Here is a 27871-nt window from a genome sequence, read left to right on the forward strand (position 1 = left end):
TATGTATTTGTGTAGGCAGCAGGAGGTTCTAATGAGTTAGACAGGCTTAGCAGTAACTTGGGGAAGTTGGGGTGGAATCATGGAGAGAGTGACAGAAAGGGATGGTGAGTGATGGGGAAGGGACTTCCTTGCTCCTCCTATCTTCTTTATGGAAGCACAGCTTTCTTTCACTCTTCCTCCTCCCTTCAGGGAATGACTTTCCTTTGGGACCCAGCTGTCCAAGTATGTCAACTAATTCAGAAAATGAGACCAAGCTAAAGTTGCCCATGCTTTGTTCCCCTACAGTTGATACTCTCACCAGTTTGTGACTTATTTCTAGGAGCAGCTGAAAGCTAAATTCACATGGCAGGGTTGCACAGTCTATTTACTTCTCTCCTATTTTGTATTAACAGCTTTGAACCCCCAGATTGGCTCTTACTGATCCAAGCCTTTCATCTCCTAAGAGCAAGGACTCTAACCTCATTTGTGTCATGGATCCCCCCAGCAGTTGTCAAAATATAGAATTAAAAATAAAAACGTTCAGAGATTCCCAGATTAAGAACCTATCATAGAGTGAAAATTGATTACTATCTTATTCTTTCTCTGTGTGCAAACTAGTATTTCTGGTGGTCAACAGGGTTTTGTAGTAGGTAAATGAGATATAACTTGAGAACATCAGATAAGGAAAGAACTTGGAAACAAGGAAGAGAATTTCACTAGGAGGTCAGAAGGAGCCCCTGGATCCCTATCGTATCGTGAACTAACTCTCCTTGCATCAGTTAGATACCCTGGCACTTCTGCTGCCTTGGATATAACGTGGGATCAGTCCAGATCTTCTCATAGGCTCACCCGCCCTATCTCTTCACAGTTATCTGTTTTGTTCTTGGGTTGATTCTTCATGTTGGTTTGACTCACTGGCATCTTTTATTCATAACTCTTTTTTCCCCTAAGGCAAGGAGGTGGGGGATCAGGATAGATGAGAATCAAGGTTGATCCATCTGGAGTCAGTCCTTCCCCCAAGTTTCTATTTTGTAGAGGCAGGTTATAAACCCTCACATTGCATGGACTCCAGAGTGAGCAGGTGTGTACAGAGATACAAATATGAACATGTAAATGTCCACCCCAGGGAATTACCATCATTGGACTGAGGATCCTTTGTCTGGGATCAATAATGTTATTGTTCTGGGGTGGGAGTACCTTCAGTTCTCTGTATCTTGTTTTCCCAGGACAAGTCATGCCAAGGCCAAGGCAGATGGAGCAGAGCAGGCCGCACAGGCAGCCAACAATGAGTCCGGCATTGCACGAACCCTGGCTAGGGAGCTGTCTCCAGACTTCTATCAGCCAGGTAGGACGCAACCCAGTGAAGATAGGAAGAGGTCTTTGGCTTGGGCAAGTAAGGAGAAGAGAGGTGGGGAGAGAGGAAAGAGGCTTCCAATGCATTTTTCTTATAGCAACCCTGTGAGGTAAGGTAGCACAATTATTATCATTATTCTCATTTAGCAGATGAAGAAACTGAGGCTCAGAACTCATGATTTTTTCCCATGATTTCATTGTTTCAGTCATGTCTGACTCTTCTTCCCCATTTGAGATTTTCTTGGTATTGTTTACCATTTCCTTCCCCAGCTCAATTCCTCCAGATGATGAAACTGAGGCAAATTGAGAGAAGTGACTTGCCTAGAGTCATCATAGTCAGTAAATGTCTGAGACTGGATTTGACACTGTGCCACTGAGTTCCAGGGTGCTGTTTCCTAACCAACAAAGCATCAACTATCACAATCACTTTTCCAGAACACTTCTTGATGGTTCCATGATGCTTTCCCATTCATTATCTCACCCATTCCTCATAATAATCCCTAGAGATAGTCAGGGTAGATATTATTATTCCCATTTCACAGGTTAGGAAAATAAGGCCTAGGCATTTCTCTGAGGTCACCAAGTTTCTTGTAGCAGAACTAGAACCCAAATCCAATTTTTCTGGATTTTCTGACTCATATTACAAGGTTCTCTCTATATTTCCTTTGTTTGTAGAGAACATGGAATTTGGATTGGACCTTAAAGAATTGGTAGAATTTCCATTTAGGTTCTCTTACTTCCTTTACAAATTGGCCAGCTCCTGGAGATATAGATAGGGAGGTTGGACCATGTAGAGTTATGGATTTGGAGCCTGGAAAACCAGTTTGAATCTTACCCCAGGAAGTTATTAGCTGTGTGACTCTCAAATTAAGTAGCCCCTCTGTGCCTCAGTTTCCTTTTCTATAAAATGAGAATAATATTAGCATCTGCTTCCCAAAGTTGCTGTAATTTTTTTTTTTTTAGGTTTTTGCAAGGCAAATGGGGTTAAGTGGTTTGCCCAAGGCCACACAGCTAGGTAATTATCAAGTGTCTGAGGCTGGATTTGAACTCAGGTACTCCTGACTCCAGGGCTGGTGCTCTATCCACTGTGTTACCTAGTTGCCCCTGTAAAATCTTTTGCAAATCAAAATGCCTTATGCAAATGATAACTATTATTGTTATTGTTGTTATTGTTATTACTAAGATGCACCTTTTATGGAAATGTCATGATATAATGAAAAGAGTGCATCCAGGATCTGCATTAAAATGAATGTTTTGACAATTTATTAGCTGTGTGATAAAGGGCAGGCAAATCACTTTATCTTTCTGAAACTCAACTAGGTAATTAATAAGTATCTGAGGCCAGATATGAACTCAGGTTCTCCTGACTCCGAGTCTGGGGCTTTATTCACTGTGCTACCCAGTTGCCCAATTTTCTTCTTTAAAAGAGAGTTAATAAGGAGAAATTAATGGTGTAGTGAATAGAACAATGACCCTGGAATCAAGAGGACCAGAGTACAAATCTGACCTTAGACATTTACAAGCTATGTGATCCTGGGCAAGTCATTTAACCTTGATTGTCTCCTTTCTTTAAAAGGGAGATGATAATATTTGTACTATGAGGGACTTAGGGAATGTACTTTATAAAATTTTAAGCACTATGTAACGTGAAGTTATTATTATTATTATTATTATTATTATTATTATTATTATTATAGTTTCATTTTTCTCATCTTTGTCAATGAGACTCTCATAGAAATGGTCCTGGGGCAAGTCACCATCATCTTATTGGGAATAGAGATAAGGATCTTCAGACTTGTGAGGTCACTGGTAGAGGAATAGCCTGTCAAACACAGTTACAAATGGAGGCCTGCAGTTGCAGGGTAACTTAGAATATCACATATTAGCATTATCCATGTTACTTGGTATTTTTATATATTTTGTTAAACATTTCCAAAGGCATCTTTATATGGTTCCAGCTATATCTGGGAGTTTTGTAGGCTTTGAATTGAAGACTCTGTGGTAGTCTCCCGGATGGAGACTCTGTCACTTGCTCTCTCTTTTTTTTTTTTTTAAGATTTTATTTATTTTGAGTTTTACAATTTTCTCCCTAATCTTACTTCCCTCCCCCCACCCTCCACAGAAGGTAATTTGCCAGTCTTTACATTATTTCCATGGTATACACTGATCTAAGTTGAGTGTGATGAGAGAGAAATCATACACTTAAGGAAGAAACATGAAGTATAAGAGATAGCAAGATCAGACAATAATATATCAGTTTTTGCTGCTTGCTGTCTTAAAGAGCTGTCTTGAACACTGAGAAGTTAAGTGACTTGTTCGGGGTCACAGAGACAATGCCAGAAGAAATGACACTTGAATATGGGGGGGGGTGGTTATCCTGACTCCAAGGCCAATTATTTTGTGATTACCTCTTGTTATTTTGCCCTTATTCTTTTATATTTAATGTTTGTGGGCTATTGCATGAGCAGATAAGTATTGTTTGTCATAATTATAATTAGATAGTTGGTCATGGATATAGGAAAACAAGTTCAAGTCTAATCTCAGACACTTACTTGCTATGTGACCTTGAGCAAGCCACTTTACCCTGTTATCCTTAGTTTCCTCATCTGTAAAATGAACTGGAGAAGGAAATAGCAAACCACTCCAGTATTTTTCCTGAGAAAACCCCAAATGGAGTCATGAAGAATAGGACATGACTGAAACAACAGTGTCCTAGAACAATGACATCAGTCTTCCTGACTCCAGGCCTGGTATTTTATCAATTGCCACCACCTAGCTGCCCGGTATATAATTTTAACAAACTGCTGTTATATCCACCATCTACCATCTAATCAGGTTCTTCCAGTTATTTGGTAGGTGCTAAATTTTTGCAACCTGCAGTCCTATGAAGCACCATTTCTATTGCTTTCTTGCACAATCTGCCTCAATTACTAAATCCTAGTTTCTTAAGGATAACCTTTCTCTAATTTCTGATGGCATTGATTTGGGCCTATATGACTATCTCCATTTCTGTAAATGAGCTAGAACAACTCAGACATGTGACTATTATTATTATTTAATTATATTTATTATTATAATTTAATATGTTATTATATAATATAACATATTGTATATATTATATAATGTATTATTAAATAATATATAATTATATTTGTTATTATTATTATTATCCCTAGGTCCTGAGTACCAGAAACGGAGAATGCTCCAGGAGATCATAGAGAATGCTGAAAATGTTATGGAGAATGTAGGCCGTGGAGAGACCCCAGGCATCCAGGAGCCCCCTCCTGAGAGCCCTCAGCTACATGAGCGGGAGGCCTCACTCCAAGGGGGTGGCACTCCAGCTCGCACCCCATCCCCCCAACTTGCAGGGACACCCCCTGAGGCTAAGCGGCCTAGGCCTGGAACACAGAAGGATGGCTTCCTGAGTCCAGGAGAATGGAATGGGGAGCAGAGCCGAGAAGGCAGTCGTCCAGTGACCCCATCTGATGTGGGTCCTGGTGAGAGAAGTAACAGAAACCCCACAAGATCCCCTACTGACCACATGGAGATCCAGCCCCTGCAGCCACCACCCCTGCATCCTACCAGGGAGCCAGAAGTAGCACTCTACCAGGGTTACCACAGCTATGCTGTCCGCACGTCACCCCCTGTCCCACCACCTTTTGATGAGGATGAGGCTGATGGTGCTGCCCCCACCACACCTGTGACCCCCCCAAGCTCCCCAGCATTCAAACCAGATATCCAGCCTCAGATGGAGACACTCCCAAGGGCTTCCACACCCCCCAAGCCAGAGCTGAAGGCCAGGGCCCCCAAAACAGAACCAAAGCAGCCACCTTCTCCTATCAAGGCAGACACAAGCCACACCAAGCCCACCAAAAAAACAGAGGCTCGAGGTTCATCCAAAGGTGGGGCCAAAAAGAAGGGACGTCGAGAAGCAGCAGCTGCAGCAGCCTTAGAAGCTGAGATGGAATTGGAGGAGGTAATGTGGATTGGTCTAGGGCTGGCACTATCTTGCCCACATAGAAGAGATAACTTCTACAGAAAGATCCTAGGATCATGCAATTTAGAGTTAGATGGGATCTTAGAGTTCATATAAAAAGTTCTTTTCAGTTTACAAATAAAGAAAATGAGGCCTAGAGAGGGGAAATTCATTGCTTAAAATCATTCAAAGAATAAATGGCAGGCCCCAAGCCATCTGATACCAAGCCCAGTATTCTGGTCATTATATAATGGCCATCTTTTCTGGCTTATAACCCTTACAGCACAATGGCAGACAGTCAGGCCTGCCAGGAGGACTAACCTTAGGGAAAGGAAAGGAGGCTTTCTGACATTCCTTATGGGATGAGAGCATGATATCAAGAAAGTGATGATGACATGACTTGCAAGTGAATTGGATTTAAGTGGGGGAGGGGAGAGCTGTGCAAAGTAACCAGCGTCAGTCTCTTCTCCTGAGCCATCTAGGTCCAGTGGAAAAATATGGATCTGAATGACTAGAGATGGCCCTGGATGCAGTGGAAGGCTAGGCTAGCCTTTTTGAGTCGGTAGAATAGTGGCTAGAGCACCAGTCCTGTAGTCAGGAGGGCCTGAGTTTAAATGCAACCTTATTATTTGCAGATAGTTCACTTAAGCCTGATTGCTTCCAAAAAGAAAAGAAAGTAAAATATCTGAAATATATATTAGCACATTGATTGAGCTGGACTTAAAAGTAGGAAGATGGTTGAGGTGACCACCGGGGGGCTCTTGCAGCCTATAGTCCCTCTGGCAGATAGTTTCTTGAGGTCCTCTCTAACTTCTCCCTTCTTCTTTTTCCTTACAGGCTCCCAACACTGTCCTTATCTGCATGGTGATTCTGTTGAACATTGGTTTGGCCATCCTCTTCGTGCATTTTCTGACCTGATGTGGCCTTGGCTCAGGTGAGGTTAGGTAGGGAAGATGCAGGACCAGCTTCTTCCTACTACCAGGATGGGAGGGGGTGAAAGTAAGGAGTCAAAGACTTGGTCAAAGGCGTGAGCATACTACCCAAATTAAACATATTCCTCCTGTTGCTTCCCTGTAGAAAGCCTCTTCCTACCCCTCGGGTGGTTTCTGAGGCCACTTTGCCCTTGGGACTATGGTACAGGTGAGCAGAAGGTGGGAGAATGATGCTGTAATTGTTCTGGATACAAGAGGGATTTATCACTGGTTGGGCTGATCTTTATCCTTGTAACCAGTGATAGGGTACACCCTCCCATCTAACCTCTTCTCCTTAATAGGGGAGCCTAATCTGTATGCAGGACTGTCAGGGAACTTCTCTAAAATATTCTGTTTCATAGATTGAGCCTCTATAGCCTCTCCCTGAAAATTCTCCCCTGTTGAGGCCCTGGGGCCTTAAGTCCTCAGATATTCTGCCTGGAAACTCTACCCTCTGGTCTAAGAATTTAAAACATTCCTCCTTGAACCAAGCTCCCCTTGAACCAACATCTCTTCATGGTCTGATCCCTTAAACATTCTTCATAGACAGTAACCTCTGACTTAAATCCCCAAACAACTTCCCTAAAAGTGAGTCAATGGTTTAATCTCTCAAACACTGGCTCTAGCCTGTATCTTGAGTCTCCTGGACATTGCTCTGGAGCCTTAATTTCTAGAGACCCTCACTAAGTCCTGAATTCTCCATGAAATAAACCTGCTTTCTCTGACATTCTTCCCCAGCACTGACTCATGACCCAGACACTCCCAAGATCCTTCTCCAAGGTCTGGCATCCTAGGGAGAGGCTTATCTGACCAGGGACAGTGTCCCTTCTTGCTTTGTAATGGTCACCCAGTTTATTCCTTTGTGATGACTCTTACTAATTTTTCTTTTGCTAGCCCTAGGAGTTCCTACCCATGCAAATGTTGGATCTCTTTGCAATGACTGGATGCAACCGCTACTGTGGAGAGATGCCGAGGGCAAGATACTGGACCCAGGAACTGGTCACAGGCTTTCCAACTCTGGCAGTCCCAGCCCTGAAAGCAAACTGCCCTGTGTTCTGTTTTTAGCTTCCCTGATCCCAATCTGACTTGGTCCCTCCTAGTCCGATGTGAGGAGGGACCCTCCCTCTCTATGCCCTCTATGAACTTGAGGGTGGCATCACCTTCATGAGTGTTTATGGCTGCACCTGCATGTGTACCCAGAGAAGGGGACCAGCAAACCTCCCCCCACTCTTCCTGCTTTTCTCACTGTTGACTGAGGTGTCTCAGGGAACACCTCCAGTGCAATGGAATGACTCTGCCTAACCCATACCCCCAAAACTTATTTCCCCAAGGAGGGGTTTGCTTCCACTCTCCTAGGGTGCTGAGATTAACCAGTCCAGGCTCTCTTGAAGAATTCAAAGGGCTAGTTAAGGACTCTCTGACTCAAGTGATCAGAGGCAGCTGGGAAAGAGGGTGGCATGGGCTGAACAGAAGCATTGGACAGGCCCTTGCTCACCTTTGCAACAGACGGATATCTAGGGTAGAGAGGGGGAAAAACTGCCTTGACTCGGACTTGCCTCTCTCTCCTCTCTGCTTTTGGCCTTGCACCGCAGAGCAAGATAATAATGGCAGCTTAAACCCAGACTATCAAACTATCCCCCCAAGAAAAAGGAACAGGAACAAATTCATCCACTCCAGCTACCTGAGGTCCTGAGGCCATGGGGTAAACCACTTTGAATGAAGATCCCTATCCTGACCCCCATGGTGAAAAGGGGATCCCACTGTGCAGAGGCAGGCCAGGCAGCCCATGGAGTTTTGTTGAGATGGGAGGCTGGGTGCTTGGAGCTCACTGTCTGTTTCTTTGAAGTATTTCAAGATGGCTTTTGGCTTGGCTGATAGAAGATGGCCCATGCATGCACCTATATTTAAAAGCATTTTTTTTTTCAGTGGTGGGTCTTCCAGGATGTGCCCTTCTGTGGTAGAGAGGTGAGGATAAGAAAGCCCCAAAGGTGAGCTAGGAGACAAGGCAGCCTGAGGGCAGGGGACTCAAATCCATGCCAGACCCTTGGTGCCCTGGCTTAAGATAAAACCCATGAGGAGTGGGGCTAGGAGGAGATGTACAAGTTATTGGGAGCCGAAGTTCAGACATGAATCTGAGTGACATGACAAGTCTTTCTTGACTTTTTCCCCTCGTTGATCCCTGACTTTTTGGGGTGGTTTTCCAAGCTCTCCAGTTAGTCCTATGTGAGGAAGACTGCCTCCCAAACCCTGCCAAAAAGAAGGACTATAGGGAAGGCCTTGGCTGAGATATCACTCCTTCTCTTCTTCCCCTTTTCCCTGTATCCCTCTCAGCCTCCATCCTGTGCTTGCCCAAAGCTTCTGAGATTGGGATGGAGATGAGCACAGAGGTGGATGCTGGCATGAAGAACACTGGCCTTTCTCTGTCATCTCTTTCCTTTCTTTCTCTCAATATTCTTGAGCCTTGTTTCTGATCTTGAGATCTTGAGGATGTTTGTCTATTTTGCCAAGGTCTGGATCTCAACTGTCCTTTAGCTTGATTTAAATCTCAGCTCTGATTTCTTTACAGGGAGGTCAGAGGCACTAACCCTCTTGCCATAGTCTGTGATGGGGTGCCTGGTCTGGTTTCTGTGTGATGGTGGGAATTGACCTTTCAGAGGAGGTACCTAAAAGTACCTGCTACCTCAGACTAGGGTGCCTCAATCCCCAGGACTGACAATAAAATTTTGGGATCTGATTCCAGTCTCAGGATGTTCCCCTCACGGGACATGCCTAGGTCCAGAGAATGATGGCAGGGGGAGGTGCCTGTGTGCTATGTATGTCCTGGCCTGTCTTTCTATCTTTCTGCTCTACATTTTGCGATAATAAAGTTACATGCTCACTGTCCCTGCCTGAGGCCTGTGTATTGGTTCTATATGTGGGCTTTCTTCTTAATTAAGGTGGTTGGGGAGGAGGGTGCTGTGCTTGGAATATTCAGGAATAAGGGAAATCCTTGACTGTAAGTGGAGTTTGGTGAGGAGGGGCTTGGAGGTAAAGGAATGGACCAAATGACCTCTGGAGCTATCACCCGGGACCCTGGGACTTCAAAGAATAGGTGAGAGAGAAAAAAATAAATAAAAAAAAAGAATAGGTGAGAGAGCCAGGAAAAAATTTGCTTATCATTTTAGGGAGCATCTTACTCTTCTCCTCCTTACTGTGTCTTAGGAACCATTCCCTTCACATTACCTATAAGGGATGAGGTAATGAATGGATCAAGTTTCTCCCCTTTCCAAACTATTTTTATTTTGAAGTATGTGAGAGAGAGGGCATTAAGGAAGAGCGGAGAGGTGGTAACAAAACGTAGTTGCTTTTATGTAGGAAGAAGCTAAAAGTCTAAGAGGAAAAATGACTTACCCAAACTCATTTAGTAAGTGAGAGGGCCGGAATTTGAACAAAGATCTTCTGATTTCAGATCCACTGTTCACAGAGTCCGGAAAGGAAAAGAAAAACTTCAGACCTCCCTTATAAAAGCACCTGGGGACACGTTTTGGGTTAAGGAGGCCTGCCCATTGTCCAATAAGGGCTATTGGACTGAGTATGTCAGGCTGGTCCTGTTCCATTGGAGGGGGAAGGAGGGTCTGAATGGGGGCTTCAATTTAACAGTCCTGGAGAAATGGTGTGAATGTGAGGTGTCAGGCTGGAAATTATTTCACCAGCTCTCTCCCCTCAAAGGTACACATGATGCACTTTTAAGTTTTATCAGCATTATTAACGTTCTCTTCATGATATTCTCAAGTCTAGATGTCAAAAAACAAGCTCTCCTTTGTAGTATTTGCCAGGAGGCTCTTCCAGCACACCACTGGATAAGGAAGAAGAACATTGTTAGAATTAGGGATAATGGTCAAGCAGATCAGTCTTTGACCATATAGTCATCAATAGGTCACAAGGTGGCATAATGGTTAAAGTGCTAATCAAGATGACACAAATTCAACCTGCCTCAGACACTTAGCTGTATTGATTGGAATGAGTCACTTAGGGGCAGCTCCATGGCACCGTGGATAGAGTGCTGCACCTGAATTCAGGAAGACCTGAATTCAAATGGGACCTCAGATACTCACTAGCTGTGTGATCCTGGGCAAGTCACTTAACTTTGCTTGCCTCAGTTTCCTCATCTGTAAAATGAGTTGGAAAAGGAAATGGTAAACCACTGTGGTATCTTTGACTAGAAAACCCCAAATGGGATTAGTTTCCTCATCTGTAAAATGGGGAGAGTAGTAGGACCTACCTCACAGTATTGCTGTGAGAATCAAATGACCTGATACACGAAAAGCATTTTGCAAACCTTGATGCATTATACATATGCTATTGTTATTTTAAATGCTAGCATGACCAGGATGGGAAGGTGAACAAGGGGAGGAAGAGCAAAGAGATTCAGGACCCAAGTGCAGTCTTCTGCAGGCTCAAGTTCCATGCTTCCCTGTGGGACTTTGGGCAAGTGTCAGAGCTTCACTGGACAGAAGATCCCTAAGTGCCCTTCCAAAGCTAAAAGGAGCTTTTGGACTTGATGAGGGGGGAAGGGCCTGAAAGGTTGGTCCTCCCCAGGCTGTGCTTGGGTTGCAGAGCTCCCTATCTGAATTACAGGGATGGGAATGATGCAAGGGAGCCCCCTGCTGTGGTCATGAGGCTCCACAGGCTAGTTTCCTCCAATAGCCTTGACTCTGACTCTTGGTCCAGGACCAGCCCTACCCTTCCCAGCAGCTGGCCTTGTTTCTATTTCCTTTTTTTTTTAATGGAAGTTATTGCTTTATTGGTCACTGATTTGTTCCCTTTAGCCACAAGGAGAATGAATCCCATACAAAAGACCCTTATACTTTCTATAACAAAATAATACATTATATCAACACATAGATATAATAATTATTATAGTATTATAGTCATGTCATGCATACCCACTTAACTCTATGTCCGTATGATGTAATCACTATCACCTGCTTCTTTCTATTCTAACACAAGAGCATACTGCTGCTAGAGCCCTCCAGTCTGCTGCCCCCTCCCACCTCCCAACTCCTGCCATAACAAGAGTTTTGGGGGGAAAGGAGAATGTGCATGTGTTTATGTGTTTGGGGGGGAGGGGAAGTATTTAAGTTTTCCACAGTTCTTAGGAACCCCAAAAGCCACCTGATCCAACCCCGTTCATTTCACCCAACCTCTTACTTTTTAGATGAAAAAAACAAAGTGGGGAAGATTTTAACTCAGCTCAGTTGGCATACTGTGCTACCTCTCAGCCAGGCTCAGGTGGCAAGGACTAGGTCACAGGATTAGATCATGAACAGAGAAAAGATCGAGATCTCTTTCTAGCCAAGGGTGAGCTGAGAATCTGCTCTAAATCACACTCCAAATATGACATGTTTACATCATAGGGTTCTTGTGAGGAAAACACTTTTCAAACCTTAAAATTTTTATTAAGTTCTTACTGTATTTAGAGTATTGGGAAAGGTACAAGGTATAGATAAGATATAGTTCTTGCTCACAAAACTGTAATCGTTGACTTCTGTAGTAATTTCCTTACATTCAGTTGAGGCAGGTAACATATAAGAAAATTGAGGCTTTGAAAGATTAAATAACTTGCTGGTGACCATAAACCAGTAATTGTCTGAGGCAGGATGCATATATCCAGATAAAACTCTGTACTCCAAATACAGCATAGTATCTATAATACCAAACTGTCTCCAAGTAGTCTATAATCTAGAAAGGGGAAAGATATGCAAAATATGGCTATGACACAGAAGTGTGGTTTTTAAATTTTTTTTATTTTTGCAAGGCAATGAGGTTAAGTGACTTGCCCAAGGTCACATCAGGTCCTCCTGACTCCAGAACTTGTGCTCTATCCACTGCACCATTTAACTATCCTAATAAGTATATTTTAAAAAGTACCAAATATTCTAGGAGGTCAGAGAGGGAAGATTAGCATTGATAGGGGCATTGGGGATCAAATAAGCTCTCCTTAGTGGATGTCGCTTTGAGTGAAGCTTAAAGAATAACAATATTCCACAAAAAGATATGATGATGTGATGTTTGTCCTTTGTTCTCAAAGAAGACCATGACACCAGGGAGATGATGCCATGACAAGCACATAAATTAGATTTGAGTGAGGGGGTTCTATGCTAAGTCACCAGTCTCACTTTCTCCTCCAGAGTCATCTGGCCCAGTGGCCAGATATAAATCAGGAACATTGGAGATGGTCCTGGATGCAAGGTAATCAGGGTTAAGTGGCTTGCCCAAGGTCACAAAGCTAGGAAGTGTCAAGTATCTAAGACTGGATTTGAGCTCCCATCCTCCTGACTCCAAGGCCATGTTCTATCTACTGTCCCCCAAGTGCCTAGCTGTCCCCTACCTAGCTGGCTTTGGAGTCAGAAGGGCCCAAGTTCAAATCTGACCTTAGACACTTGACATTTAGTAGCTGTGTGACTTGGACCAAGTCACTTAACCCTGATTGCCTCGTATCTTGGGCCTTCTCCAATCTTCCTGATTCATATCTGGCCACTGAACCCAGATGACTCGAAGGGAGAAAGTGAGACTGGCTATTGACTTAGCAAAGCCCCCACCCCCCATTCAAATCCAATTCATATGTTTATCATGGCACCACCTCCCAGATTTATGGTCAAGGACAAAAAAAAATCACTACTCAATAAGAGTTGTGTTTATCAATCAACAAAGAAGAGAGATGCTCTTGTGACCTCCAGAAGTGATTTGAGGGGCAATGAAATGAATACTTCTCTTAGGGCTGTTGTTTTGGCCTAAAGGTATGCCTCCAGAAGACCCCCATCAAACAGCAACAACTTTATCCAGGAATATATGATGGATGATATCCTGAGCAAAATCCAAATAGAAGAAATATTTCCTATAGATAATTAAATCCTCCAGATTCTACTGTTTGAAGATGATATCATGCTAATTGTGACAAGCCCCAGAGCATTATGGGATCTTGAATGAAATCTATAATTACTCAAAAATATTGGTATAATAATCCATTTGGTAAAAACTATATGGATGAAAAATATGTATTGTAGATTGAAGCACATTTCTGATGATGACCAGCAAGGAGCAACCAGCAAAGGAAGCTAGGTGGACAGACCTCATGATCCATAGATAGGAATGTTTTAGGATGAGAAGGCATGATCAAATGGCAATCTATAGTGATGGAGGCAACATGCACAGTAATGAGTGCTGAGAATATGAGCTCTGGGAGGATGTTACCTGCAAGGGTCAATACAGTAGCCCATTAAAAATGAGCCTTCCCTTTTTCCCTGTCAATAGGGTTTTTTTTTAATTACAACACATTTTACATTCATTTTTTCATTTGTTTCTCAAAGCAGTCCAATGAGGTAATCAGTTCAATTATTATTCTCTCATTCTTACAGCTAAGGAAACCAAGACTCAGATGGGTATGGTGAGATAAGGGTGGGGGGAGCAAAAGTGACTTGCCTGAGGTTGCATAAGTAGATTCTCTAGGATCAGGAGAGAACATATAGACCTGAGAGAATGGGACACTGAAAAGGTTAATTTTGATTTGGGATAGGTCTAGGAGATATAGAAAACTGAGAAAGTAGGGAAAGTCCTTAAGAGGGTTTTTTTTTTTTTTAACCTTACTGGGTGCAAGACTATCACCATAAAATCACCAAACTGACAATTAGAACATTGAGAGACAGGTTTGGATATACCATGCTGTCTCCAAATTGTTGCCAGAAAATCATATTCTGGCACTTTGCCTAGTGTTGCTAGGGTGAAAATGGTTCTGGAAAAGTCACTGAGAAGGATGTCTTTATACAACAGTCCTCTCACTCAACATAATGGGCATGTCATGTCATCATTCATTTGATGTCATGGTCCTCTTTGATTATGAAGAACAACAACAATTAATCAATCAATAATAATTGGTGCAGAGCGAATTTTGCAGTGTCCAAGGAGCGCCCTGTGAAGGCAGAAGGACAGCTTTCAGCTCTGTCACAACTGGATCCAGAGACTGTCCTGGGAATGTGAAACATGAGCTTTGAGGAGAGACTGTCTCCATGCTCATTCTAAGACTGAGGAAAAAATAATATGCAGGATGGAAACAAATGAATGAAACAACATATTTATTAAGCACTTACTGTGTGTTATGCTAAGCACTGGAGATACAAATTAAAATGGGGATAGTTTCTGCTTTCAATAGGGGAATAGTAGTCAGGGAAAGAAATCACGGCCTGGAAAGTGACATAAATGGTGAATGAAAACAACAGAGTTGTCCACTGACAGATCACAGGTCTCAGAAAAAAAAGTGTCAAAGAGATGGTACTGGAAGGGTACCTTGTCCCTTCCAGGACAGAGTCAAGTGACTTAGCTCCTCCCAGGCCTGGTCTCCGGTGGTGAGTCAGTTAGGCTAACTTACTATGTGCTCTTCTGGAGATATAGAGAAAGGTTAAAAAGCTGATGATACCATTATGATGTCCAAGCAGGAGGGAAAGATACAGCAAATTATTCCAGGCCCAAGAAAGGTATGTAAGGAATACAAGCCACAGACTACTTTGAATGGTGATGCTGAAGATGATGTTTGTCCTTCCTTCTTGAAGAAGAACAGGACCTCCGGGAGGTGAAGCCATGATACGCACATGAACCGGATGTGAGTGAGGGGGTACTGTGCTAAGTCACCAGCCTCACTTTCTCCTCCAGAGTCAGGTTAGATAGAAATCAGGGCAACTGGAGATGGCCTTAGATGTGAGGCAATCAGGGTTACGTGACTTGCCCAAGGTCATATAGCTAGTAGATGTCAAGTGTCTGAGGCTGGATTTGAACCCAGGTCCTCTTGATTCCAGGCCTGGTGCTCTATCCATTGAACCACCTAGCTGCCCCAAACAAAAACAAAGCCCTGGAACCTGCTGTAAATGGGTGAGACAGCTATGTATAAAGAAACAAAGCAGATGGGCAATACTGTTGATAGAACTCTGGGTGTGAAGTCAGGAATATCTGAGTTTCAACTCCACCTCAGATATTTACTAACCCTATGACCCTAGGAAAGTCATCACCATCTGCCTCAGTTTCCCCATCTGAACAATGATAGCACTTACCTCTCTGGATTGGGTTGTGAGGGTTAAATGAAATCAGTATAGTCCATTATATAAATAGTAATATTAGTATTAGAATAATCTGGAGAAACTGTCAAAGGCACCAGCATAATCTTTGTTTTGCCTGGTTTATAGGATTATTATAAGGAAAGGCTTTTGTTCATCTTAATGAACCACAGAAATGTGAGGGATTATTGTTACAAAGGGTCAAGGTTCTCAGCTGTCCCTGCCTGGACCCTTCCTATTTGTACTTGTTTCTGACAACTCCAACTTTCAGGGATTCTGTCTAACTAGAAGAGTGTCCTGATAAGGGAGAGGAAGAAGAGAACTGGGTCATGAAAAGGAAGTGCTGTTAGAGCATCCCTCCCACATCAATCCCCGAAATCCAAGAACAGGGCAATAGCTTGAATAGAATCCCCTGATTACAAAGGAAAGGTTTCTCTGCTCAGCAGTAGTCTGCCTCTCAATTTCCTTTCCCTCCATCTCCCCAACCCTCCTACTCCTTCTAGTCCCTAAACAGCTTCTTTAGACTCCAAGGCTTCAGAAGTGAACTGTGGAGATCAAAATGGATAGTCAAATACACATTTTAAATTTTAGAGCAAAATGAGCTCTGTGAGAGGGGAGCTCCCTACTCATTGATCACTTCCTATCTTCAGTATGAGAGCCTTCCTACCCTCCCCCTCATATTTAGTTGTTGTGGTTGCTAGTCTGTGTAATCTCTTTCATCTAATCAAAATGAGAATATTAGAGCTAGAGGGGCATTTAGACCCCATCTGACCCACCTCTCTCATTTTATCTGAGGTATCCTTCACACATTGTCCTGAGCCCTAGTATGACTGTTCATGAAACATTTGCTCTGACTTTGATGATTTTTCAGCAAATAAAAACAAAATTCCTTATTGGAACCCAACAAAGAAGAAAAGATAAAGAATTTCTTTGTCAAGACTGACTCCTTGATAAGTCATGAAACCAACCTTGCCCCTAACACAACTTTGACTGGGTTAACTGATCTATGACCAGTTCAAACACCTGGACCAGACCCTTGAACTTAGTCTTTGAAAAGGAGAGGAAATTTCCAAATAGATAAGTGGTCAAAGAAAGAGAATAATAGTAACAACCACAATAAATGGCATCTAAATAGTGCTTTAAGGTTTGTAAAGAGTTTTATAAATATTATCTCATTTTATCCTCACAACATTGCTGGGAGGCAGGATCTCTTATTTTACTGTAACATTTTATAGATAATAAAATTGAGACAGACAGAAGCTAAGTGACTTGCCTAGACTCATACAGCCAGTAAGTGTCTGAAGCAGTATTAGACCTTAGGATACTATCTACTACCCCAAGTACTGTAAACTGTGAACAACTACATGAAAGTATACTCCAGGTCACTAATAAAAAAAAAAATCAACTCAACTCTGAGGCTTCAACTCACTCCCCAGCAAACCGATACGATAACTGGTTCATTGTTGATAGAAAAGTGAATCATTACTCTTGGTTGGGTGGTTCTTATCCTTCATTATCTATCAAAGAAGACCAAAATGACATCACTAAGTCATTTCTTTCTTCAGTAACTCCCAAATACTGAACTAGCTCTGGCAATATCAATGTGTACCTCCCTGGAAAGGACACTTCCAGGATAAGTGAACTTTTCCACAGTACTCAAAACCTCTCCATTAGCTTTAATCAATGGTTCCACATATGGATAGTGTGATGCTGGCTGATGGAACCCTGTGTTTTCTTGGTATTAATTATTAGGCCAAAATTAGTACAAGCAGTGTTGAATTGATCCATACTTTGTTGCATCTCAGCTTCAGAGGCTGCATTGAGTGCACAATCATCTACAAACAGAAGATCATGTACCAACACTCCCTCTACTTTGGTCTTGTCTTGTAACCTTTTCAAGTTGAAGAATTTACCATCAGTGCAGTAGTTGACCTTGATGCAGCGTTCATTCTCAGGGAAGGCTTTTGATAAAATGGCTGAAAATATCATGTTAATAAGCATGGGAGCAAGGACACATCCTTGTTTCACTCCATGGGTGACCAGGAAATCTCGAGAGTATCGTCTACCATCCAGAACCCAGGCAAGCATGACATCATGGAATTGACATACAATACTGATGAACTTCTCCAGGCAACCAAAGTTTGACATAATTTTCCATAAACCCTTGTGACTGATGATATCAAAGGCCTCATTCAGATCTACAAACATTGTGTACAGATCTCTGTTCTGCTCTTGGCATTTTTCCTGGAGTTGTCAGAAAGCAAACACAACTGGTTCTTGACCCTTTCTGAAGCCACACTGACTCTGATATATCTTCCAGGTGGAAGACCAGCCTATTGAGAAGGATTTTACCAGTAATAACTAAAATACAAAAATCCCTCCTATTATCACAGTACAATTCTATTCCCTTTATCTTTGGAGGCATCCTTGAATTCTCAGGAATAACCTCTTTATGCCATATAACCTGGGAAATTTCACTTAGCTTTTGGATGAACAAGTGATTTGCTCAGCTTTCCCTTCAAGTTAGCAACATAGAGTACTAAGAGAGGCCATCTAATCTCTTGACATTAGTTCTTCTAGAAGTCATTTTGTCTTGGGGCCTCTTCTTGAATGTGAATACTTAACTTGGAAAGGATGAATCTGTGATCAGCCCAGCATTCTGTACCACAAATTGCCTCTCTTACTTTCATATACTGTCTGTCTCTTCTACTTAAAATTACATAGTCTATTAGATACCAGTATTTGCTACAAGGGTGCATCCAGGAAGTTTTATTGCATTTAGGTAAACAGAAGACAGTATTTGTAATGAGAAGGTCATGAGATGTACAAGTCTTCAGTTGTAGGTGGCCATTACTGTTGTTTCCAAATCCATACCTCCCAAGGATTCCTTGCCATGTCTGGTAGTCTGAGCTTACTCTAGCATTAAAGTCACCCAAAATGATAAACTTGTTCTCTTTTGGTTCATTGATGGTAAGGGTCTCCAGGTCTTCATAACATTTGTCTTTGATTTCATCAGGGTTCATCTTGGTGGGAGCATAGGCACTGATGATAGTGGCAAAGCATTTTCCTGCAAGTGACAATCTTGTTCACTCCTTTTGGTAGGCATTCAAGCTTGCTGACTAGATTAGCTTTAATTGCAAAACTTATCCCAGTTTTACAGCACTGCCCTTCAGTGAGATCACTCCAGAAAATCTTGTATCTGTCGCTGACTTCAGTAAACTGACCTGCATTTGCCAGCCTTGTTTCACTCAGGGTTGCTATTTGGATATGATACCTGCTGAGTTCTTTTGAAATTAAGTGCTGTTTGTCTTTCAGGTCTATTGGATCTTGGGTTATTTATGAGTGTGAGCACATTCTATGCACCAATGGTGAGTGGAATCTTTTTTGAAGAAGATTTTGCAGATTTTTTTTTGTTTTTTTGAGCATAGAGTAGAATCTCCATCTGCCAAAGTAATCAGGTCAGACAATTTTTAGCCTCTTCCTCACACCATGAGGTAAGTAGTGCAATCCTTAAAAAGGCTGCTCAGAATTCCATTGCTGTTTTCAGTGGGGGAAATGACCCTATGACCTGGGCTACCTGTGTGCAGGGTTGTGACTACAGCTTCCATTACATCCATACTTGTTGCTTTGTCACTTGTCTTTCACTATAGGACTTTGAGATAAGAATGGTGAAGTTGTATGAGTGATGTCTTTTGGTTTGTGACTAAATTGGGCTTAAGTGAGGCAGAGTTGCATGAAGTTGTCAACCCCACTCTTCCAAAATTATCGTGATCCAGTGGCAAGACAGTCAAAACAACTGGTGATGGTTCTAGATTCAATGGATAACCTTGGTGATTTTTGTGTCTCTAAGTGCTCCACCTACCTTCATGGCCTTTGGAATGAAGAGGAAGACTTCATATGCTTGGAGTAGACATCTGTCTTCTCTCCACCCCCCCAACCCCCGCCCAACTCACTGATGAATTTGAGACTCCTTCCTTTACTCTCAACCTGGTTTAGTCTGTCTGCCAAAATGGTTTACTGGGGGTGTGACTGCTGTGCATGCTACAGTTTCTTGGATCCACAGGCAAGAGTTAAGTAGTTCGGGTGGCTATCAAAGGTGGAAAATAGTCCTGAAAAGAGCTCAGCAACCCTCAAACCAGAGTTGTATTCCTTGAACACACCCTACAGCCCATTACTTTTCATTCATATTGGAAAGTGATTTGGGATTATGCAAATGAAGTGACTAAAATGTCCATACTCTTTGATCTGGAGATTCCAATTGCTGGCATTTACCCCAAGGAGATCATCGATAAGATGAAAGTACCCATATACACCAAAACATTTACAGTAACATTTTTTATAGCAACAAAAAAATCAAGTAGATATCCCTTGATTGGAGTATGTCTAGATAGTGATTCATGAATGTCAGGGAATATTACTATGCTCTAAGAAATGATGACTATGTTGAATATAGAGAAACATGCAAAGACTTATGTGAACTGATGCAAAGTGAAATAATGATTACTACATGTTAATGGAAAGATAAATAAAATACAATAAAACAATTAAAAGTAAATGTTGTAGAATTACAAAGAGCAACATGGTCCCAAAAAAACAAAATGTGATAACATAATTCCTTTATCTTCTTTACAGAGATAGTAGATTTCTAGGTGTGAAAAAAAAGTTTATATTTTTAAGATTTTTTTCTGGTGCATTGTTTTTGCTGGAGAAGGGGGAATTCCTCTTCCTTTTAAGAAAATATTCTTAGTTACATGGGATGACTCTCTGGAAGTGAGGTAGGAGAAGGACATTGGGGAAAATATAAAAACAAAAAAAGATATATTGTTTTTAAAAAGGGAGAGGAGACAGAAATCTAGGACTGAGAAGGATGGAGAAGAGAGAACTATAGCCACTCTGTCTTCATTTTCTAAAGGCAAAATCTGTGTGCCTGAATATCCATGAGATATTCATATAGGTAATCAGATGCAACAAGAAAACATGTGCTCCCCATCAAGGAACCGTGATCTAGATAGAAGTTGATGGAGTCATGGCAAGGCATGAAGAGTTTCTTGATCAGACTTGGAACTTCAGCACTTAATTAAAGAGTTATAGTATCAAGCCCCCTTCAGTGATAAAAAGGAGTTCATGGACCAAGCAGTTATTGAGACCAGAGTTGAAGAGCCTTGTTGCTTACTGTGATGTGGAAGAATAAACAGATCCTTGTCCTTCACTGGTATTGTGACTTATGGGAACTGTGCATATCCAGGAGCATATGCCAAATTAGATAAAGTTTTCCATATATTTGATCATTTGTACCAACAAGTACTTAGATGCTAAGGGTCCTTTACTTTGTCTAAAGAAATCTAAAAATGAACAAAATTATCCCAAAGGAAACCAAACCAGGAATATAAGCCAAAAAATATATTTATTTCAGAAATCCTTTCAGTCCAGGAGTGTTGGAAGTATTAAATGAGACAATGGATGTAAAGTACTTTGTAAACCTTAAATTGCTATATAAGTTCCAGTCATCATCATCATCATCATCATCAGTTTTATTTTTAGCCTATAGTCACCAGGCTTCAAATGAAAAAATGGATATAAAGTATTTTCTAACCCCTTAATTCACTATATAAATTCCAGTTATTATCACTGTTATTATTATTGTTGTTATTATTATTATTAATTATTATCACAACCATCATTGTTTTAGCCTATAGTCCCTAGGTTTCCCAGTCTAGTGATGGCTTAATTCCTTGAGTCTTCTATCTTGCTATGCTCAAGTGATTGTTTCTTCAGCAATATAGGCGTGTGTTGGTAAATGTTTAATAACCAGCCTGAAAGAGGGATGGTATATATGTGTACACTTTTTTGAGTTCAATCTCAATTATTTATACTTTTTCCCCTTTTATTATTTATTTAAGGCAATGGGGTTAATGTGACTTGCTCAAGGTCACACAGCTAGGTAATTGTTAAGTGTCTGAGGTCGAATTTGAACTCAGGTCTTCCTGATTCCAGAGCCAGTACTCTATTTACTATGCCACCTAGATGCCCCCTCAATTATTTATATTTTTAAAATGTTCTTATTTATTTCCTTAAATATTTCCCATTTTGATGTAAAATTCTTTTAACATTTGTTAAAAAAAATTTCATGTTCCAAACCCCCCCCACCTCTCCCACCCCTTGAGAAGGCATTATTTTGTGAAGGATTATCTATGTGAAGCCATGTAAAATATATTTCCACATTACCCATATTGCAAAAGAAAATATACAAGAAACCAGAAAAATTAAGAAAGCAAAAAAATATGCTTCAATCATCAGAGTTCATCATTAATACTTTCTTAAGTCTGCACAATCAACAAAACAATAAATCAAGCACTACTTTGTAGCATTGTTGATTTTCTAGGTTTAAAAACTCATACAGAAAATCTAACTATGGATTCTAGGGAGATAGAGACTAAAATTCATATGACCAAGGCGTTCTCTGAATCTTTGGTCTTCTCCCTGTGTTGAGAAGCTAGAAAAGAGGTAGCAAGAAAGCATTTAGAACTAATCAGGAAAAATCAGGAACTGCCCCTCCATGCTCACTTTCCGGCAGGTGGAGGTTCCAAAGGGCCATCGGCCTAGGCCAAGAGTGAGCTCAGGTCCAGCTCATTGGGGCTCTTGGGAGTTATAGTCGCTAACTCCAACACACCCCTGTGTCACTCCACCCCCATTCCCTTATTTACAAACACACCAAGATTGAACACAGTCTGTATAAACCCAGAGGCTAAGGTTCTGGATCACTGGTTACATAGTTATAACAAATCTATATTCGGGGAATGGTAATGACTTGCCATAGGTTACATAACTAAGTAATAGTAGAGCAAACTCTCAGTACTAGAATTGTGATGCCTCTTCAGGGGCTCTGTCCATTATACTCCTCATTACTGACTCTTTCTGAGCTTCAGTTTCTACATGCAAAATAATACAGGGATGATCAGCCAAGCCCTGATGCTTTCCTGGGATTGTTGCAAGAAGCAAATGGAATGCTTGAGAATGGAAAAAAAAAGAACAAACATGTATCAAATACCCATGATATTTAAGGTCCTGGGAAAGTGCTTGGGGGAATCTTCAGACATGGAGCAAAGACAAGGAATGATCACCCTCTCACACACACCACTCTTCTTGTTCTCACGTATTCTTTTTAAAATTATTTAATATTTCATTTCCTCCTAATTATATGGCAAACAATCTTTAATTATTTTTTTTATAAATTTTGAATTATAAATCCCCCCCCCCCACTTTCCCTCATTGAAAAAGCAAGCAATTTGATTTAGGTTATGCATGTGCAGCCTTGCAAAACTCATACAGTTTTGCATAGAGAAAATATTTCTACATTAGTCATGTTGGTTCCCACATATTCTTTCCATTAGAGAGTGATGAGTTTGGTTGTGGGAGAAGATACAGACTAAAATTCATTTGGCTAAGTGGTCCCCTGAGTCCTCAGCCTCCTCCCTGCCTATAGACTGGGAAAGAAGAAGCAAGATAGTATTTAGACCTGACTAGAAAGAATCAGGAGCTGTCCCTGGGCTGCCTTTCCAGCAGATAGAGACTCCCAAAGGACCATCAACTCAGGCCAAGAGTGAGCCCAGGCCGCTTGGTAGGGCTTCTTTACGTTTACAATAATTCTTCTTTCAAATTAAAGTGAATCTCTCAGGTAAACTTTGTGTGTTTTTTAAATATATATTTTAGGCTATTGATGTGTTTATAGTTTCTTTGATGAACTGTTCCCTAGCTCTAGGAATTCCCTTTCCTCTCCATCCAGTTGCTAGGCAGACTCAGAATTTTTTCCATCATCTTGGGATCAATCACTCCCCCTTCATTTCTGAAAAACTCCTTCATTCCCTTGCTTACTCCCACAGCCTCCCAGAAGTCATAGACCATCCCACTTTCCATATGCCTAGGCTTTTTATCTTTTTTTTTTCCTGTTTCAAACAAATGAATGCTTACCTATGGTTCCAACCACTCCCAGTGGGTCCTTATACATTTTAAATCTTCAAAGGAAAATATGCTACAATTTTATTTTTTTAACATTTTAACATTTTACTTGTTTTCCAATGATATACAATAGTAATATGTACCCATCATTTTTTGCAAGGCTGTGAGTTCTACATTTTTCCCCCTTCTCCCTTCCCTCCCCACCAAAGAAGGCTGTCTGACAGTCTCTACATTGTTTCCATGCCATACATGGATGTAAATTGAATTTTATAAGGGTAAACATAATAAGCATAAACCCCCTTGGGGGGGCCCCCAAGAAGATGAGAAACCTCAAAACACACACACACACACAAACGGGGGGGGGGGGAGAGAGAGAGAGAGAGAGAGAGAGAATTGTACTTCAGTCTGTGTTCATATTCCAATGGCTCTGTCTGGGGTGAGTTGCTTTCTTTATCGTGTCTACCAGAGAAGTTGTTTCAATATTTTTCCCTCAGTTGCTATTGCTAGCTGTACCTCCACTCTATTTCTCCACACTCTCATTTATTCTATTCTCTCTCTCTCTCCCTCCTTTCATTCTGGCCCTGTCCAAAAGTTTGTTGAATCTGGTTATCCTCTCCCTCGATCTTCCCTCCCTTCTATCACCTGTTACCACCCCCTTCCCTTCCCCCATTCCCCTTCATCCCATCCCTTTCCTCCCATCCTTCTCCAGGGCAAGACAGATTTCCTCACTCTATTAAGTGTATATGTCATTTCCTCCCTGAGCCATTTGTGATGAGAATGAAGGCTCACTCATTCCCTCTTGCCTTCCCCCCTCCCCCGCACTCCAATGAAAAACCTTTTTTTCTTGACTCTTATATGAAATCTCTCAGATCCTTCTTCATCTCCTTTTCCTTCCTCCCAGTACTTTCCCCCATCACCCATTGACTCCATCCCTTTACAACATCATACCATTATATTCTGCTCCTTCCTGTGCCCTGTCTATATATGCTCTTTCTAACAGCTGTTATAAATGAGAAAGTCCATATGAGTTATCAATATCTTCTTCCCATGCAGGAATACAAACAGTTCAACACCATGAAATTCCTCATAGTTAGTCCCTCTCTTCCACTCCCTCTATGGTTCATCAGAGTCCTGTACTTGGAGATCAAACTTTCTATTCAGCTCTGGTCATCTCAATAGGAAAGTTTGAAAGTCCCCTGTTTCATTCAAAGTCAATCTTTTCCCCTGAAAGAGGATGTTCAATTTTGCTGGATAGTTGATTCTCAGTAGTAAACCAAGATCTTTTGTCTTCCAGAATATCATATTCCAATCCCTATGAGCCCTTAATGCAGATGCTGCCAGATCATATGTAATCCTGACCATAGAGCTTCGGTAGTTGAATTATTTCTTTCTGGCAGATTTTAGAATTATCTCTTTGATTTGGGAGTTTGGGAATTTGGCTTTAATATTCCTGGAAGTTTTTCTTTTGGGATCTCTTTCAGGAGGTGACCAATGAATTCTCTCGATTTCTATTTTACCCTCAGCTTCTAGGATCTCGGAACAATTTTTTCTGTATTATTTCTTGAAAAATGAAGTCTAGGCTCTTCTCCTGGTTGTGGTTTTCAGATAGCCCAATAATTTTAAAATTATTTCTTCTAGATCTGTTTTTGGGGGTCAAATGTTTTTCCAATGAGATATTATACATTTTCTTCTAATTTTTGGCTTTTTTGGAAGAGTTTTATTTCTTCCTGATTTCTTGCAAAGTCATCAGCTTCCTTTAGTTTCATTTTGCATTTGAAGGAGTTATTTTCTTCAGAGAGTTTTTTCATCTCCTTTTCCAGCTGACCAAGTCTGCTTTTTAAGGCATTCTTCTCTTCATTTGCCTTTTGTTTTGCTTTTTCTATTAGGCCTAATCTGGTTTTTAACACATTATTTTCTTCAGAATTTTTTTGTATATCTTTCACTAAACTTTTGATTTGGTTTTCATGATTTTTCTGCATTGCTCTCATTTCTCCTCCCAATTTTTCCTCCACCTCCCTTAATAGCTTTTCAAATTCTTTCTTGAAGGAGTGGCTAGGTGGCACAGTGGATAGAGCACTGGCCCTGGAGTCAGGAGTACCTGAGTTCAAATCCAGCCTCAGACACTTAATAATTACCTAGCTGTGTGGCATTGTGCAAGCCACCTAACCCTGTTTGTCTTGCAAAATCCCCAAAGTCTTTTTTGAGCTCATCCATAGTCTGAACCCATTTTCTATTTTTCTTGGAGGTTTTGGATATGGAAGCTTCTATCTTGTTGTCATCTGAGTATGTGTTTTGATCTTCCATGGGACTAAAGTAATTCTCTATGGTCAGATTCTTCTTTTTCTGTTGTTTAGTCATTTCTTCAGCTCAAGACTAATTTACAGCATTTCCAAGGGTTTGGGGTTGTTCCCCCCCCACACACACCCCACTGGGATCCTCCAAGGTCTTATGCTCTCTAGCCTGTGCTTTGATATGTGGATGGACTAATACTTCCCTCTGCCCTGGGGCTATAAGGAAGGATCCAGCTATCTTAGTATGGAAGCCCAAACTGCAATATTTGAGTATAGGCAAACAGCAGAGTCCTACCCAAGGGAGAGCAGAGAAATCTCTGCAGATTTCCCTTTCTGTCTCTGGGGGTGCAGGCTGCTTTCTCCCAATTCTCACTGCAGATTCTGTGGCCAGTGCTCCTCACTCCACACTCATTCTGATGGAGAAGAGTTCTCTCATCACCTCTTCAAACTGTTGCTGGTGATCTCTGGGTTGCGCTGAGCTGGGCTGCACCAAGGCTTTTTTCCAACCCTCAGTTCTGGTGAAACACACTTTCCTATGGAACTTCTAAGTTATCTTGGACTGGGAAAATGTATCACTCAGTCTTTCTGTGGGTTCTGCCCCTCAAAATTTTGGCTAGAGCCATCTTTTGTTTTGGGGGGTTTTGGGGGGTTGGAGCTCCCAGGAAATGCTGCCTTCATGTCCGAGCTTGGCTCCACCCCCTACAACTTTATTTTTGAGATTTTCAGGACAGGAATTATGGTTACTTTACTTGGTGGATGGGGTGGGGTATGAGTTTAAAGAAACTGAGCCCAGGTCGATTTATATGAGTAATAAGTTACCAAGCAAGGACTTATCACCTGCTCTCTAGATGTTAAGTCCAGGGATTTTCCTACTCTATCACTTGTCTCCTATTGACTCTGCTTTTATACCTTTTCATCAGTTGTTGGTTACCTTAAAATTGGTGTGGCTGAGAGCTCTTAGGAGTTTTAGTGATCCCACAAAGCAAAAAAAAAAAAAAAAAAAAATTGGGTCCACCAGGAATCGGCAAAGGCCAGTACAAATCTAGAAGTCAGAAAACCTGGGTCATGGACTTATAGATAAAGAGATGGAAAGGATCTTAGAGGTTATTTGGTCTAATTCCCTTATAATACAGATAAAGAGAGACTGAAAATAAGGCTTGTCCAGGGTCAGTCAAGAAGTAAATAGTAGAGATGGAACTAAATCCTAGATCCTTTGTCTCCAGATCCAGCACTTCCCCACTGCATGATGCTTCCCTTTAATGTTTGGTCATAAATCAGATACATAACAAATAGAGGTGGAGATTGTAGGGAGGAAGATTTTTGGACCAAACCATTACAGCGATTCAATAGTAGAATGGATTGCTCCATTGGATAGTGAGCTATCAATCAATTGCTGGAAGCATACCAGAAGTTGGACTTTGGACAATTTATACTCAGAAAGGAATTGTTCCATCATTTCAGTCATATCTGACTCTTTGTGATCCCATAGATTTTCTTGGTAAATATCCTGGAATGGTTTGCCATTTCCTTCTCTAGATCATTTTGCAGATGAGGAAACTGAGGCAAACAGGATTAAGTGACTTGCCCAGGGTCACACAGCTAGTAAGTGTCTGAGATTATATTTGAATTCCTGAAAATGAGTCTCCCTGACTTCAGGTCTGGCTCTCTGTCCACTGTGCAACTTGGCTGCCCCAAAAGGAATGTAATACTTCAATTGTGGTCTGACTAGGAAGGGCAGAGGACAGTAAAACTATTATTATATTCACTCCTGACACCAGACTTCAGTTTTCATAGCCTTTGACCCCATCAATATTTTTAGTAGCAGCACTTTGGTAGCTTCTGAAGGAAGTATGTTACAACATGTCCTCAGAAGATGTGGGTTCACATCTTAGTTCTGTTGCTACATATGTGACCTGGAGCAAATCACTTAACCTCTGTGGGACTTAGTTTCCTTGCTTGTAAAATGAGGATGTTGGATGGTTTTTAAAGTCTTTTCTAGTCCTAAACCCAGGATCTTAATCCTTGGGTTCTGCCTGGTGACTGGGTCTCTGGGCCATTAGGCAATGAGGATGGAGTTGTGGGTATAGGATAAGACTGGCCAGCCTTGCCCATTTGGAGATTCAATTTTCCTGTGACCACACTAAGGATTACAATCCTTCTTCTTGAATTTTTTTGTTGTTTTTTGAGAAAAAGGACAAGTGTCAGGAAGGTCAACCTGATCCAACAGTCAGACCGAATCTCCTCTTTCCTGTGTAGGAGAGC

General features: G+C 41.4%; 1 protein-coding gene across 1 annotated transcript in view; it reads left to right on the top strand.

Moving 5' to 3' along the window:
• LOC141504836 (junctophilin-2-like) overlaps window positions 1-16457 on the top strand; it is a 69895-nt gene extending 53438 nt beyond the window's left edge. Inside the window, exons 3-6 of the mRNA XM_074210152.1 lie at window positions 1206-1324; window positions 4509-5308; window positions 6146-6242; window positions 7174-16457. Coding sequence (XP_074066253.1) covers window positions 1206-1324; window positions 4509-5308; window positions 6146-6226 — 1000 coding nt within the window. The 3' untranslated portion in view covers window positions 6227-6242; window positions 7174-16457. The remainder of the gene's footprint in view (window positions 1-1205; window positions 1325-4508; window positions 5309-6145; window positions 6243-7173) is intronic.
• The last annotated feature ends 11414 nt before the right edge of the window (window positions 16458-27871 follow it).

Source organism: Macrotis lagotis, chromosome 1, assembly GCF_037893015.1.
Source record: "Macrotis lagotis isolate mMagLag1 chromosome 1, bilby.v1.9.chrom.fasta, whole genome shotgun sequence".
Taxonomy (NCBI): Eukaryota; Metazoa; Chordata; class Mammalia; order Peramelemorphia; family Peramelidae; genus Macrotis; species Macrotis lagotis.